The following is a 17,792-nucleotide window of genomic DNA, read 5'->3' as shown; positions in this document are numbered from 1 at the left end:
TACTGTGAAACCAAAAAATAAAAATCTAAAAACCCTAAAACGCGTCAAACGAACGAAAAACCACCCCAGAGCTCGCCTTCGGAGACGGTCTCGAGTAGTGAGTACTATGAGGAGGATGATCAGATAGAGGCCACTGAGTACCAGGTGGCAGCACCGGATCCACCACCGTACGTTCCAGTTCGTTCATACAATGTCAACAAGTACTATCGCGTCGGTGGAAACTACGGCTATCGGGCCTCCTCGGTTGGACCAGGGAATCACCATCAACCGGTAGATGCCACCCACATCAATGGCGCACCTGCCGTACACTACCTAGCAGATTCGCGTGAGAACCATCGCGAGTGGCACGGCAGCACCAGCTACAGGCCCTATCAGCATCAGCTAATAAAAGGCGAGTACCCAAACCACAACAATTTTCTAATAATGTCCACTGAAATCGGCGCAGACGCCGAACGAAGCCTGAAAACGCCCCCCAACAACAATAACAACATTTACGCTGGTGGTGGCGACGATGGAGGCAGTACCAATACAGGCACACCATCCACTGGCGGACCACCACCGATGGCTTCGGGAGAGAAAGGTCCGGCGAATCCAGTCAGTGGTTTACAAACATCTCCGAGAAACACACCGTTCGGAGTCGCAGCTGCTACGAGTGGTAATACTGCAGGACCGTCTTTGGCCCAACAGCAACAACAACAACAACAACAACAACAACAGCAGGCAAACAGTATCAATAATAACAGTGGTCAGAAGGAGGCCAACGAAAGTGAACCAGTGCCACCTCCTGCCGCTGCCCTTCCGCCAAAACCAAGACCGTTAATCAAGAGCAAGGGATCGGTGTCACCATTGCCGTTGAAACGGATAGTGAGTAAACCAACCACACCATTACGGGACAACAATGGTAACAATTTTGACGCAAGTCCATTGAGGGATAACGAGTCGCCTGGACCACTAGCAGGGGATTCACCAGGAAATGGGATTGGGATACGAGGTCCCTCGAATCCAAATTTTCCTACGCGTGCCCTTGGTGGTGGTTTAAAGCCACGTAAAGGTGGCTGGAAAGCACGACCTGAAAGTGAAACATTTAACAGTAACTTTTCACCGACGGACGACGAAGATAGTGGTCCCGGGACCGCCGCACAGGGTGTAAATCCGGTGATAACGAGTAACGTTGTAGTAAATCGCAATAAAATCGGCTCCAGTGGTGGTGGAGCCATAGGTGGTGGTGGCCGTGGTGGTTGGGGTGCAAACCAACGTCGTACAGCAGCTACCGGCAGTCCGCTATTGCAAAGTCCTTCCGGTGCTGGTGTTAGTGCTCCGTTGATACCGGGTTCCGCAGTGGCCTTATCTGGAGCGGCAGGTGTGCCGCTGTCGATGGACATTCCGAGTGAAAACTCTTCCTCTCAACAGCCAACGGCACCGGTTCATCCGGCTATTAGTGGTGCGGTCGCGCGGACTACGTCGCGCACCGATTCTTTGGAAAACATTCCCGGTCCGTCCGGCTTATTGCCGCACAATCCGGGCGTACCCGGCACCATCGGGGGCAATCCGCAATCCAGATATTCAAACCTGTCGTTCTGGAAGGCAAGACGGGTGCTATTCTATCGGAATGGCGATCCCTTCTTTCCCGGTGTGGAGTTCCGCTTCAAGCCCGGACGTGACATTTGCACACTGGAGGCGCTGCTGGATAAGATCTCCGCCCGAATGGATCTACCCCGAGGTGCCCGTTACATTTTCTCGATGGACGGTGACCGCAAGTACTCGCTGGATGAGCTGGAGGACGGTTCCAGCTACGTAGTGTCATCTTTCAAAGTATTCAAGGTAGGTACCCTAGTATAGGTATGAAAAATGTGTTTTTTTACAGGACCACCCACTAACTGACCGGGTAATATCAAGGCTATTACATTTTGTCGAAAAACTTTTTTGTACTCTATAGAGTGGCAAAATTTGGCTAATGCCTGGCTGACTCAATAGCCACGAAACTAAAGCAGGGAATCACACATTTGGGGTGATGTTTAACTTTCTAGGTTATGACACGTTTTTTTTCTTCTTTCTTACACTCCGTGTTGCGTGGGTTGGGGGCAACTCGTGGGTAATTAGCAATGCAAATGGGGTAGACCAATCTTGTCGCCATTGACGTCGACGTCGTCATCGTCTTCGTCGTCGTCGTCCTTTCTCGATCTGGTGTGTATTTGTGAACTTGTATGCACGCAATACCGGATAATGTGCCACTTATTCGTTGTTTCTTTAAAGGAGAAGAAGCATGTTGAGACGCAAGCGCGATGTATGTTTGGTGTGCGAAATCACGTTGACATTTTTTTTTTTTTTTTTTTGGGAAACATTTCCAGTTCTAGAGAAGCTTTTTTTATTGCTGCAGTATTGATTAAGCTTTGTAACGATCATGCCTGTTGCAATATTCAGTTTCGATTCAAACGAATTACTATGGCGGATGCTTGTACCACTTGTTGATAGCAAAAAAAGAGTTAAAATGAGGTCTTTGAGCGTCAAGGTGAGTGGCAAAGGTAGCACAATTTGACTGTTGCCCGGTCAGAATATAATATAATGCCATGAGATTTGAATAACAAACTATTTACAGCAAAATCTTATTAGCATTCCATCATAAACTTAGTTTTTTAAGTAGATAAATTTATAGGTCATGCTCGCCTTGTATTGGATTGAATACAAGTAGGAATGGACTATTTGTAAGAAAGAAAATGTAGTCGAACTTTTTTCCGATCAAATACAACTATTATTTTATACTGACCGATACGTATTTCCCCTAAGACTGGCAGTTTTAATCAGTGTCTGCTTTCGAATTACACAGACACAGATAGTTCGGAAACAAACGTTGGTGAAGTCTGCAAGTCGTAATCGAATGGCATATCGGCCAGAATAAAAAGAACGGTACCAACCACCGTTGTTTACAACCACAATGTCAACAACATCATCCAGAGCAATAGGCTTTGTATCGACGAATCATTTTGCCAGTTTTGTGATTTCAGGAAGATTAGGTAGATAGTCGGAACGGAACGGAACAGAACGGGTGGACAACACTTGAGATGGTCGTCAGTTATGCCTTTCAAGGACGCCGGTGTCATTCGATGTACTAAAGGGCTTCAGGGGGGACCCCAGAAGGTGGTTAGGTGTGAGCGTATGCATAGGAATATTATCGATTGTCACATGGGTAAGTGGTTGAGAGTTCGGATTGAGTGACTGTTTGGATGGTTTGCTTAGAAAACAAAAGATATCTATCAAATTTTTCCTTGCGCTTCGCATCAACCGCTCCCAGCTCCCACCCAAATGAGGAGCTAGAGACAGGTAGAGCTTCAGCTCCAACCGGTCTCGGCGGTTACGAGGTTGTTGCTAAGCTGGTCGTTTAGTCAAAAGTTACCTGCTATTTCTTGAGCTGTAAGTTCAAGTTCGAATCATTCTTCGAGTACTGCATCGACTCACAACGTTTCATACTGCAATTATGCACGAATCGTTTGTTAACTCAGTTGACCAAATCGATATCATGAGGCAGACGATGACCATCCTTCATCTCTTTCCGATTCGAGAAACTCAAGATGCTAGTGACAGAAATGGGAGAGAAGCGATGAACCATGACGGAGGACCGCAACTGTGTTGTCTGTATGCAAAGAGTTTGAATTTGAAGCTATGAGGCATCCGATACGGATTGCGGCAGAGAAAATCGAGACCTCGAAAGCATCTGGAATTCGGTTGTCATCATTTGATACATTGACATCGCTTTGTATCGTGTAAGAAAAATATTTGTTTCGTCGGAAAATAATATTTTGCAGTCCCTAGGCCGTCGCACCAGATGCCTACTTCGAATCACTCTAGTTTAGTTTATCACTAAAAAAGTTAACAGAATTGTATTCTAACTACTGACTACTTAAAAACCACTAGCTAGTATCCTAAAGCACGTTTTCAGCACGTTGCAGCTGACGTCAGCTGAAGTTGCGTTGTAAGTCGGTTATAGTACTGAAGGAGCTGTAATGAGTTCTCCGGTGCGGTGTATGCAACAATTCCGTATTGGGTAAGACCGATCCTAGATGTTGGCACGCCCAGTTAGCTTCGGGGTATGATGCTGGCCTAACAGGCCAGTCGTCGTATGTTCGAATCTCGCCTGGGAGGTGCTGCTATAGAGTCAGTAGGATCGTTGCATTAGCCCCGTAATTGTCCTGTACTCTAATAACCGGTTGCGAAGTCTGTCGATAAAGAAGGGTCAAGTTCTCAACGTTTATACCCATGGCTTTGCTTTGCTTGAGCCTAGATTTCGAGTCTTCCTAGGATCCAAGGGCAGTCGATCCGGGACGTCAAAACATCTAATATGATGACAGCTCTGATTACGCCCCGACGTATTTGCAGGGTGTCCAGGTTGATTAATCTGCATCGCTGCTCATAGGTTGGTAGCCGAAGCGGGTCGTCCCCTGACAACCATCGGAGGGTAAAGCGAATGTAGCTCCGCTACACCGCTTCGTTTCGGCTGACCTCATTTTGGTAATACGGGTTCCATACGGGACCGAACCAACGTAGTCGGTATTTGAATATTATTGGATTCAATAAATAAGAAAAACCAACGGACCAAGATTCTGGAAAAAGCACTGAAAGCTGGCGAAAATTACTCGCCGATAAATACATTACGGTTCGACAGACACGATTCAAATCACTGCACTGGAGAAGCGGCTCATCAATACCGAGTTTTTCTGACGTGTTTTACGATGGCGATTTGAAGAATCAGCTTATCAAAGGCAGACCAGAGGTCCTTGAACATTGACGTCTTTTTGTCTGAGAACGATCGTCAAAGCAATCCATTGCGTAGTGAGTGTTAGTAGATTGGCAGACGTTGAGCGCTTGGACATGAATCCGTGTTGCTCGTCGGTGATGTTGGACTGTTGGACGAACGAGGAGATTGGCACAATCACAATGAGCGCAAGGAGTTACGGTAATACACATAAAGCGGAAATCTTTCTGTAGTTGTCTACGTTTCTTTTGTTATCTTTTTAATGCCCTGGAAACATGTAACCGGATTTCCAAGCAGAAGGAAATACACTTGAGCTTATCGATGAGCTAAATAGATGTCGGATTGGAGCTATTAAAGCATCGATACAGTTAATTGAAAAGATTGAAGGGATGCCATCTGGTCCACTGGACGTTTAGCTTCTTAATTTCAAAGCGGCCAGCTTGACCATAGAATCGTCAATGGTCAGATTAGTGAGGGAATCGCCAAGATTGGGGTTGTTGCCTACCCAGCTGGCATTTTCATATGTATACTAAGGTTACAAAAAAAAGAATATCGTATTCGTATTCGACGCGCAAAACCCGCTTTTAGTTTCAACCGATACACCTACTTTGGTATTTCTATACGATAAGATACATACAGCTATACAACTTTGTGCGGAAAATCGTATGTTTGTCAACTACTATCATTACAAATCAACTTGTGCGCGCTCCAGGCTTTATTTACAATTCCGAATTTGTTAAGAGATATTTACGATAATTTTCGTACATTGATATACGACATTGTGCTGGCTGGGTACTATACTGGGTGGCAGGGTAGATATTTCTGCTTCAGACAGCTTTTCATCTACATAGACACTGGAGAATTTTCGCGAGAACAATTGGCAATTCCTATCTAAATTTGTAGCAATGTCGTCTTCAAGGAACATGGCTGCTGGAAAACCGTCATCTTTCCGTCGGATACTAACAAATTTTCAAAACGACTTCGGGTTGCATTTCAGTCTACGCTCAACGTTTTTTAAGTATTTACGGAAACAGTGCCGACTTAACTTTTTGTAGCGCTTGCTAAGAGCCAGGTAGTGGTTTCGCAGTGTTGGGTCTTATACTTTTAGTACCTCCCAAAAGCAGATTTTTTTTGGATTTAATGCGACGTAACGTCACGTTTATCCAAGGTAGATGCAGCTCTCTGCGTATCGTTTTGAAGGCACATGGCGCCAATGCGTTGGCAATGATATCCCAGCAAACACCAACTCGTATATCAATGTACGTAAATTATCGTTATTGATTTTTAATAAATTCAGTATCGTAAATATAGCCTAATGAAATGCACACAAGTTTATATTCTGTCGTATTTGACGAAAGCAAGTGATTGAACTGCGATTTCCAGTACAGAATTGTATAGCAGTATAAAACTAATCGCTTTGAGTCGGGTGTTATCGCATACAAAGATTTATAAAGTTGAATTGTTAATGTATATTTTGTAGTACGTATATGGCTTCCAAATTAGTACGCAAATGCTATTTTGTGCATCAAATACGATTTTTCAGGGTATATATAGGTACATAAAACTCGTTTGTTACTCTGATATGCATACGAAAATGTGTGCTAGGAGTATTAAAAATGTGCGAAAAGGTCAAGACGGCTTCATTTACGTCATTCTCATCCGAGGTTGCATCCCAATCGAAACATTTTAAAAGGTTTTGAATTCCATTGAAATCAGCACATTGAAATCATAATGGACGGACAGTGGGGCATCGGTCATTTTGCATGGTGTATGTTGATGAATTTCAACTAATAGCGGAGGATAATGGAGAGCATCCTTAGCGAGTGAAGCAGGCGCCAACGCACATTCAGGAGCCTGGCAGCAAACACTAACGAAGCAATTATCTAAGCAGTGTCCGTTTTCATTGGAGAGCTTGTTAATTGGCTGCACAGTAGCAGTACAATCGCATTCGAACAGCTCTGTGGTGATCGGCGGAAGTGTTGAAGAACTGAAGTCGACGAATAAATAGCCGTTACCGCGCTGGCACCAGTTAATACCCGGAAGGTCGAAGTCACCCGAAACAAGCGTGTCGTCAAAAACAAAAGCTATCGAAGAGATCTTGGAGACCGATGCCATGTGAGCATTAAGAAGAACGGCGTCCCTTACCCGATTCGGTGGGAAATAGACGACGCACAGGTTTAGTCGAGGCAACCGACGCAAGAGTGATCGGATAATTTTATAGTCAGCCAACAGGGTGCTCGACAGGTTATTGTGTTTCAAGACAGAAGCCTGGAGTTGGCGTTAAACTGCTACTAAACGCCGCAACCCGTTGATTTGTGAGTGTTATGTACATTCCGGGCGCAGGGGAAGACTCCGTAGTTCGGTTCGAAGATCTTTGTGGGGTTGGTTCTTTCGTCAAGCCAGATTTCGGCTAAAACGATTATAGTCCTGGACGCTTGCGCTCATTCCACCTACATTCTAGTAATAAATGTGGATGTTGTGTTGAACATCACGCATGCTTTTCAGTGGCCGGTTGGATAACGATATGCTAGCGGTGGAATCTAAATTGGCGGTAGTGCGCTTGCCTGGAGAGGAGTTTTGGAAGCCCTCCTCGCTATAACTACACGCAGGGCCGGGATTGCTGTTGAGAACAGGACAGGAATAAATGGCTGAACTACTGCAGAGAAGTTGTGGAGTTCCATGACATTTAGGTCGATGCGTTCTGGTGTCCAAATTCTTTGTCGTTGCGTCCCAGCATCCAGTTCGGCGACGAGAGGTTCTTAGTCCTTCATTCGAAGTCTAAGGCTCTGTTTGCGACGGTCTCTAGCCTGCTCCTCCGTTAATCAGAGCTAAGCTCTTCCCAAGCGGATAGACTTGTGCAGGGTTAAGCCCATTGGCGTAGTTAAAGAGGGTGCCTGGGGTACCAGGCCCCCTCCAGAAATTTTCCCCATTGGAATTTTAAAACCGGAAAAAAGTTCAGTGTACATGTTCCCGCTGCGTAGATATTTTCTTTTTCAATAGTCTAGCCTAGTAACCACCCCGGGTCATGCTGTTTCAAGTAGTCGTCTCCATTCTCACTCGTCGCCAATTTCCCAGTTTCAGAAGTCGCAAATCACTTTGGACCTGGTCGACCCATCTTGCACTTTGAGCCTCCCTGTTGGATCCCTAATTGCCTCTAGTTGGATGCCGTCAGATTGTCTCAACCTTCACCGTGTCTCAAAGGAATTCGAAAGCATCGCCGAGGTGCACACGAAACGCATCACTCGATCCAAAGCTCTGATCAGTTGTAGCAAATCGTGTTCGTGCATTATCTGCCATAGCTGGTCTCGATCGACTGTATCGTATGTTGCTTTGAAATCAATAAAGATGTGATGCGTAAACACTTTGTACTCCCAACATTTCTGCAAGATCTGTGGGATGGTAAACATCTGGTCCGTAATTGCGCGGGCCCTCATGAAACCCGCCTGGTATTTCTCTACAAAACGTTTGTACTATCGGTGACAGTTGGAGTAACAAGATGAATGAAATTTTTTTTAGAAGGCACCCCGTAGACCCCCTCCAGGGAACTTTCCTAGCTACGCCAATGGTTAAGCGCAAGTCAAGCGGATATACTTGAGCAGGGCTAAGTACAAGCTAAGCGAAAAGACTTGGGCAGGATTAAGCTCAAGTCAAGCGGTAGATTTGAGCAGGGTTGAGCCCAAGCTAAGCGAAAAGACTTGAGCAGAGTTAAGTATAAGCCAAGCGGATAGACTTTTGCAGGGTTAAGCTCAAACCAAGCAAAAAACTTGACCAGGATTAAACTCAAGTCAAGCGGAAAGACTGCAGCAGGCAGAAGCCCAAACCAAGCGGAGAGAATGCAGTAGGCATGAGCCCAAAACCAAGCAAAACAACTTGTGCAAGGTTAAGCCCAAGCCAAGCGGGAAAAGTTTAGCACATTCTCAAATGATTCTACTTGTAAATAGGTCGGACTTAGTTAAAGCTAGGTTGAAACTACTCAAAATGCCCTTAAAGTGTACAAACTCAGATTTTGAGTAGTTTTTCAACTAGAAAATTGGTAGTAGGAACTTAAAAGTGCGTTATTTATCATAGAGAATAATTCAATTATCGGTAGCAAGTAGCCAAAATTGGTTGAAATTTTTACCCAAAGTTTGAGTTTGTACACTTGTGTACTTTTAGGGCATTTTGAGTAGTTTCAACCTAGCTTTAACTAAATCCGACCTACATAAAGGGAGAATCATTCAAGAGCGCAGGATTAACCTCAAGCCAAGCGAAACGATTTAAGCAGGGTTAAACCCAAGCCTAGCGTAAAAATCCTCATACTTATTTTGCCGAAAAACGTCGATTAAATCGAACAAACATTGCGGTGGCGGCGATTATCTGAAATCAACATACATAATGTAAATAATTTCCTTGGCCTTGATGTAATTAATCTTCTTGATTCTTGATCTGAAACAATATCATATGCTAACCTGCTTATTTTACGCAAGGGGAGGATGTGGTATCCTGACATTTGTTATATTAATATAATCGCCGAAATTCAATGTTTGTTTGCTTTGATTGACGGTTCTGCGCGGTTCATTTACATTTCTTTAGTGTGCGCCTATAGGCAGAGTAACGACGCTGCCAAAATCAAAATTACGGTTATCTGTAAAACAGATGACCTTTCAAATGCACATAAAGAACGGAGAAATAGAAATTTTTGCTTGGGCAACGCATCTATCGTTACAAAAGATAAGTTGCTTTTTTAATCATGAGTAATTCTCGCTGAAACGGGGCCACTACTGACACGAGGTCTTCAAATGTTGGAATTTTTGCACTTAATTAGTTGAAAATAGTCAAGGGGTTTCCAACAGCAATGATCGCGTTCGCGGTAAAACTACAGGAATGTACGGAAAGAAAACGTGCGATGTATTAAGGAAATGTCAAAAATGCTGTTCAAATATTACGAACACGTCCGCCATTATGGCTCGTAAAAAGCTGGATATAATATATACATCAAATTAGATGTGTAGTGGCATTAATTAAACGAAACGAAATATAAAAACCGGTTGGGGGGCTCATGGTGAAAACAGTGATTTTTTTATAAAATCCAATATGGTGATCAAATCCAAGATGGCCACCAAAAAAATTTTACTCCATTTGAAAGCCCTGTTCTTCTTGTTTGCAGAAACGGGCTATTTGTTAGTTGTTTCATTGCAAATTTATGGAATATTACATGATATAGATGTCAAGGTTTGCTCAAAATTCATCGTTTTTTGAAACTGTTAGGCCCCTTGGCGAACGAGGGGTCCACTGTTTCGAGGCATTAAAAGTGTAATTCTCATTTTTTTTGACCATTTTCAACCAATTAAGTGCAAAAATTCCAATATTTGAAAACCTCATGTCAGCAGTGGCCCCGTTTATGCGTGAATTACTCCATACAAATGCTTTTATTGACAGTAGCTCGTCAAATTTCGATTACGTAAACTTGACTACCCTTTTCACGTTTCGCTTGTGCTAGAGCTTTGATTATAATTTTAGTTAAGTGAAAATGTGCTAACACTATTACGTACTGTTTTTGTACGATAGCATAATGTTCTAAGCTAAAACGAACCCACAAGGTTTGGTCGTATCTAAAATCAATGTTTATTAGTTGCTAACGACCTTTCTCTGTTCCCGAACTAACTTTTTTACGGTTTGTTACGTAACCTTTCCAGATAGGCTAATTACACCCGGAACCTAGACATGCTAATAAATTGGAAAGCAATATTTCTTGGCAGTACGTTATTCGTTGCTTCTCCTCTATTGCTAAAAGTGGGCGCAACCGTATGGACAATCAATCATTTCCTTGGTTTTCTTCCCAGAGCAATTTATTTTCAATCTAATAGCTTTAGATTGCTGGTCTGGCAGGGAATCCATTTCAAGGCGCGGCACCACACAGTTGTTGGTGGACTCAATTTGCCTGATTAGTATAGCGCGCCGTTTACCGCATTATAGTGTTCATAGACAGAATCGCCTTTTGTTATAATTTGGGTAATGAGTTTGCAACAAACTGCTCTGACGGATCTGACGCAAATTCAAAATGAGAACAAGGTCAAAAGAAACGGACTTTCCGTTAATGTTAGTGCCATGTTTGATTATATTTCGGTGAATTGAAGCTATCACTTTCACTTTTGGAACCTTTTTCGTCAAGTTTTCGCATCAAGTGTCCACTTTCTGCCTGCCTGTCGTTAGTGTGTTGGTTTGCTGAACGCACTTGAATACTACTGCTATTGTGGGAGGAGGTCCGAGCAGCTTCTGTGAAAGGCGACGACTCCGACGCTGGTCACAGGAACTTTTGGAGTTTGCGTGCACGGACTGCCCTATCGGTCGTTGACAATCTTTGGGTGAAGCATGGCGCAAAAACTGAAACACTGTTGGTCACAACACAGGTGTAGTTCAGTCAGCAACAAATAGTGGCCTTTCTAGTCCATCTTTGATATTGGTGCGATTATTGTTGTGTTGTGCAGTGAAGTTCCCACGATGATTCGTGTGTAAATATTGGCAATGTAAATTTTTAAGTAATTTCATGCAGCTGCAAGATAACATCGATGCGGATTGAGGTCCGAGTGAAAGTAAGTTGCAGTACTTTCGATTGTTGCTACCATTATCCTCCAATTTACGCTGCCCGACATTCAGAAATAGGTTTGTCAGTTCTGCAGTTGCAAAACGAATATCATTGCAGCACAATTATGCACTGAACATTCGTGCCAACAATTCTCTAACAGTACAAAACTCCGCACAAAGGAACGCAACAAAATTCCACCAAATACAAATTGCGTCCAATTTTCCTAATTCACCCTCCATTAGCATTCCTCCACCGATCCGCACTGATTCAGTGGTCGATATTAGCTCTAACAAACGGCATCACAGTCCACCGGAGCAACATTGACCCCGTTTGTTAATTGTATAGAACTCCACAAGTAAGAAAATCAACAACAAACCCTAGCAGCCCACCTGGTGGATGGACTGGACTGTATGTCTAACCCACTCCGGCCGAGAATTCCTCCGGTGCGGTAGAAGCATTTCCATTCATTTTCTCTATTCCTGCAGACCCTACGACGACGTCCTTGAGGTGTACTATTAACACAGGTGAAAATTAACCCTCTTTTGTTTCATCCCTCCAAGCCGTATACCGTCGACGACGACGACGCTATAGGCCTTCCTTATCAAGCTCTTCGCATCACCCCTCTTGTTTGGACAGCCCGAGCCAGGTCGAAATCGGACGCAGTCGAATCCAGTAACCTTCTTTTGGCCGGTCCGCAAGAGTTAGCCTCTTTTTCGCATGGGGACTTCACTTTCGTTCAAGCAACGTCAAAAATTCCACTTCTTGCATTGATTTTCCGCAAACAACCCCCTTCACTCCAACCTATCCGGCTTACAATGGGGTGAGGGGGACGATTGACCAACTGACCATAGTTGGCCGAGTTCATGTTCGAGCGTTTCGGTAATCTTCGGTTTTTGTTTCTTTTCTTCGTCTCTCTACTAAATGCCACGCTCTCTGAGCAAATGGACTGCTGCTCTCACTCATACAAACGACACTGTTTCTGCTATACAATTGGGGTAGCGCACACACAAAGCTAACTGGAAAACTTCCCCTCACTTGGGTGACTTGATTTTTCACGGTTGTAAACACAACCACAGCCGAGTGTGGCCAATCGTATGACGGCTGGAGTAAACAAGTTCAGGCTTGGCACGTTACGTACCGTTGAGCGCAAATGATACTTGACAAGTGGCATCCTTCCGTTTAGCGCTTCGCACTGTTGTCGGGTGTCTGAAACCACAAACCGAAAAGGGAGGAAATGGAAAATGGATTCCATCATTATGATGGGATCCGCGCAGGTGGTTGATTGGTTATGATGAAAATATTGCTGGACATACCTACATTGAACAAAATGGTTATTTAAAAGTTTTGAATTGTTGTGAAACTTTTAAAAATGTAGGGGAATTATGTATAACGTGCCCCCCGTGGCCAATGTGCCCCCCCTTCGTTTTTCGCTAAACAAGCGAAATTAAAATGCAAAACCACCCAGAAATCATAGTATTTGATGGAACTAGCCTACTATGCAAGTATGACAGTTGTCACATGCTGTAAAAACAAAACAAAAATAAATTTGTTTTTGAGCAGCTTCCGATGTAACTTTTGGCGTCATTTCCATAAGCTATTTTCTTGTCAAAATCTGTAAATAACCGGTTGTTGCGATTCTATTGCGTAAAGTGAACTTCAAAATGACATCCCTGCTAAAAATAACGGTATGAAACGCTTGACTTGCTTTAACATTTAATATTTTTTCAAATAAGTAAAAGCAGGCCAAAATGCCCCACTTGCGGTGGTGCAATTTGCCCCCCTTGCAAATGTGGCTTTAAAACTATGTAAACAGATCTAAGTTGAAGTCGATTGCCATTATTTAATTCAATTAGTATTGTAGAGTAACCGTGATGGGAATAATTTATTACCAACGTCCAAATTCTAGGTAATTCAACTACCCGGTACAAAACGCCACAGCTGCGTATAATGTGCCCCATGCAGAAAAGAAAAAGTGCACCAGAAGGCCGAAACTAGGTTTATTTTACATAAAATAACGATATTTTGCAAAACAAAGGAAATAGTTTTACTTTCTACAAAATAGAGTTGGTCTGTCACTGGTAGAAATACTCAAATTACCGCATTGGGCATATTATACCGCAGGTGGGGCATTTTACCCCGCGCAGACGAGAAACACAACATTTAGGTGCTTTTATTAAATAATTCCTAGCATGTTTATTCCACAATACTAAATGAAATAAACAATTGCAATTGGTTGTCAGCTTAAGTACCAACATATACACGTAGTTGTAACGTTAATTTGGGGAAGTATAACGGAGATATATCCATTTATTCTTAGGGGGGGCACATTATACACTTTTCCCCTAGATACATTATTCAAGATTGCCGGTTTTGAAATAAAGAGTTTGATAAAATGGAGTTTGGAGAAATTTGTTATTCCAACTTCCGCATTTTTTAGAGAGAGAGAGAGAGAGAAGCCATCCAATCGTCGGTTATTGACGCTTTCTATAAATTGCAAAATGTTTTCCGACTGTCCATCAAAATGCTATCTAATCTCATGATACTCAATCATCAAATAAAAAATTAGCTACTCTTGTGAGTACATATTCTAGAGAAAATCCTATTCAACATCAATTTCTGTTTATTATAATATTTCGGCTTCTGTAAATATAATTTCAGAGCAGAATATTGTGCCATGCAACATTTATACGAGTCCAACGCAAATTCATATTTGAGTAATAATAATCGCGTGCCTACTAATAAATTGAAAATAAGCTTGTGAAACAAGCAGGGATACAGAGATGAGGCAATGACCAAAAGCCAAAATTACTAAACTACAACCGTATGTGGGAGACGCAGAAAAAAACCACGCGAATAATTTTCGCGTGGGAGTCTAAATAGGTGGAATCTCCACAATACTAGATACTGTCGAAATATGTAGTGTTATGGCGCAGACTACCAGGTAATTGACGAGAAGTGTGTAAAAAGTTTTTATGTAATCGACGAGAATTCCCACGATGGATCACCCCTCGAGCTATAAGTGGCAAACTAAAACCACAGAGAACAGATTAACAGGCTCGAAGGAAGTAATCGATTTTTTGTGTGTAAAATCTGTCGGTGGCGCCCTCCAGAAATAGTTTTCCAAACGCATCAAAAAATATCCATGTACCTTTATCAATATTTCTTTGTGCTGGAGTTACATAGCAGCGATGGCAGCGACATCAAGATTTAGTTTGCCACTTACTGCTCTAGGGGTGCTCTATTGATTTTAATATTCATTAAGACAACCTATGTCGGATGAAATAATCAATAAATAACAAATAACAAATTGAAGGATTACTCGTAGATTACATAAAAACATTTTACACACTTTTTGACGATTACCTGGTAGTCTGTTCTCTGTGCTAAAACTTGATGTCACAGCCATAGACCAAATCATCATACCGTCAATTGACAGATACTGGCGCCCTTGTTTACATGTTGGAAAACTTTCCTTTCCGTTTATAGCGAATGTAGCGTGTTTTTTAACATTTTACAGGCGAAATGGCTTTTAAATTTAATCCTAATGCTGTTTAAACTCGGTTTAAACAACAAACTTGCCGTTTAAACACATGAAACTTTTTTGGATTCTGCGGTCTGTTTGTAAACAAGGGCGCCAGTATCTGCCAGATGACGTCACCTTGATTTGGTCTATTGCTACTATGTAACTCCAGCACAAAGTAATATTGGTATTTAAAGGTGTATGCATATTTTTGTATGTTTTTGGCAAACTATTTCTGGAGGGCGCGAACCACGAAATACTCTATTGCGAACAGCGGGGTTTCCAACAGCAATGATTACTACGCACCTTTGAATAAAGTTACTTTTGATTACTTTACTGATTACCTCTGATTACCAGTAGTCAATCTCTTGTGATTACTATAAATTAATCATGATGACCAATGATTACTTAAGATTATCATTGATTACTCTGCTGATTACCTAATTAATTCGTAAATGATTACAAAAGTAATCTGTGATTTCTACGCACTTACACGCCTTACTGGAAACCCCAAGCGAACAGCTTTCCTCGACGACGAACGCAGCCATACGTCAACGGCTTCCACCCACCCACCACCAGGGGGCGGAAGATGGAGCAAAGCTAACATGGATTGCGGGTGGCGACAACGAGACAAGAAAACGATAAGCGAGAGACTGGCACCGAAACTGCACCTGAGTTGTACCGATTTTGGTCCTCACGTCCGCAAAGGTCCGCCGTTGCCACCAGATCCGTCAACCCTGCAGCTGAGAGAGCGTCCCTACTATCGGCGCCATTGCAGTTACGCCGCGTCGTCGCCACCGCGCTTAACCAGAACGTTGAGTGTGCCCGCAGCTGGAACGCCGGGAGTAACTCATCGAACCCTGTGCCCGAACGTCGCTGACCTGACCGCAATTGGATCCCGGTCAGGATCTCCGTCGGAAGTAAAACCAAAACCAACCAAAAGGTAGGAGTTACCGAAGGAGAAATACGTCAATAAAGGGAACAGTTTGAGCAGAAGGTTTTCAGGTGTTTTCTTGACAATAAGTCGCGAATGTTTGCCGTCCCTGAGGCTTGATGGGGTCTCGTAAGTGCTGGGTAATTACGACCCCGTCAGTTACATTTCTCACAAATCACGCATTCTGAGCACTTTAAGATCCATCAAAAACGCACATTTTCTTTGAAAAACTCAAGACATTAGCTTCTTCGGTTCCAAAGCTACTATTTTACATTGCTTGTTTTAGTAGCCACTCTTGAGGGGGTGATCCGACGAGCGGGCATCGAAACGAGAGGCACGATTTCACAAAGGGTAGCCAACTTCTAGACTTTGCAGATGACTTGCAGAGAATTGGGCTAAAAATAAATGCGTCGAAGACCAAATACATGAAAGGAAGAGGCTCAAAGGAAACAAACGCGCGTCTTCCACGGACGGTAACCGTTGACGGCGACGAAGGTAGTAGCACAGAACAGAAGTGGAAGTAGAAATCCAAACACGTACATGCTACTTTGTACAGATACTAGCGAGCCTGGCGATAGCGAGTCACTTTTTTCCACGAAAACACACGAACGCATACGAATGCACACGAAAGCATGTGAAAGCTGCTATGCGATTGGTAGCGAGGGTTCTGCTTCTATTGCTGTTATTCGCTTCTATGCGAAAACCTTCCCAAAGAAAGAGAAAAACAAAAAAGACTCTGTTACCAGTTTTGATCGCCGAATCGGTCGGACTTCCACTTCTGTTCTGTGGTAGTAGTCCTGTATTTGGGATCGCTGGTGACCGCGGACAACAACACTAGTAAGGAGATCCAGTGGCGCATCCAGGCGGGAAATCGGGCCTATTTTGCCCTTTGTAAAACGTTACGATCAGGAAGCATACGCCGCCGCACGAAGCTAACAATGTACAAAACTCTTATTAAACCGGTAGTTCTTTATGGACTTGAAGCCGTGACGCTGCTCACGGAGGACATACGCGCCCTTGCCGTGTTCGAGCGGAAAGTGCTGCGGACGATATTTGGCGGAATACAAACTGAAAGCGAAGAGTGGCGGAGGCGTATGAATCACGAGCTACAGGCACTGCTTGGGGAGACTCCCATCGTACATCTAGCGGAAGTTAGCAGGCTACGGTGGGCTGGACACGTAAGGATGCCGGACGACAGTGCGACGAAAATAGTCCTCTTCAACAACCCCACCGGCACCAGGAACAGGGGGGGCAACATGCACGATGGCTCGAAAGCGATTTGCGACTTCTGAGACGACTAGGAAATTGGCGACGTGTGGCTCAAGATCGAGTAGAATGGAGACGAGTGCTTGAAACAGCACGAGCCACCTTGGCTCTATGCTGAAGAAGAAGAAGAAGAAGAAAAAGAAGTAGCCACGGTTCGTTATCGATCCTGCACCGAATGCAATTATGGTCCTCTAGTACTGTCGGTTCCGGGCTGCAGTTTTCCAACCCGTTCGAATACCGGCTGAACGTGCATCGTTCTTGACAGCGCACAACCATCGGATACGAGGTCTGCCCCAAAGTCTACGATCTCTTCCTGGTTCTCTGCTGAAAATAGATTTGCTACTCTTTCATTGGGCATTCTGGCCACGTGCCCAGTCCACCGCAGCCTGCCACATTGTACTACCATCACTATATCAGCATATTTGTATACATATTTGATACAGCTCGTGGTTCACGGATCAGCGCTACACTCCTTTTTCCACTTTACCACCAAGTACTTACTTAATTGGCCTAACGTATTATGGCCAGGCGTAGTATAATTTCTCCATATATTTCGGTCCATGGCAGCTGGTCTCCAGTTCCGCGGGCACCCAGTGCTCGCCAGATCTCGTACCACCTGCTCGTGACACCTCGATCGTAGAGCCCCGTTTCGTCTTGTTCCTACCGGATTCGATGCGTAAACCATTTTTGCAGAATAGGTATCCAGCATTCTAGCAACATGTCCTGCCCAACGTATCCGTCCAGCTTTAACTACTTGCTG

The 17,792-nt window shown here is 43.7% G+C and overlaps 1 protein-coding gene across 1 annotated transcript in view; it reads left to right on the top strand.

Moving 5' to 3' along the window:
- The first annotated feature begins 423 nt into the window (after nt 1-423).
- The window catches only part of LOC128745131 (echinoderm microtubule-associated protein-like CG42247), a 105,794-nt gene continuing 88,425 nt past the window's right edge, over nt 424-17,792 (top strand). The window contains exon 1 of the mRNA XM_053842125.1: nt 424-1,821. Coding sequence (XP_053698100.1) covers nt 424-1,821 — 1,398 coding nt within the window. The remainder of the gene's footprint in view (nt 1,822-17,792) is intronic.

Source organism: Sabethes cyaneus, chromosome 1, assembly GCF_943734655.1.
Source record: "Sabethes cyaneus chromosome 1, idSabCyanKW18_F2, whole genome shotgun sequence".
Lineage (NCBI taxonomy): Eukaryota > Metazoa > Arthropoda > Insecta > Diptera > Culicidae > Sabethes > Sabethes cyaneus.
The sequence above is the reverse complement of the archived record's forward strand: the minus strand, read 5'-3'. Positions and strand labels throughout refer to the sequence as shown.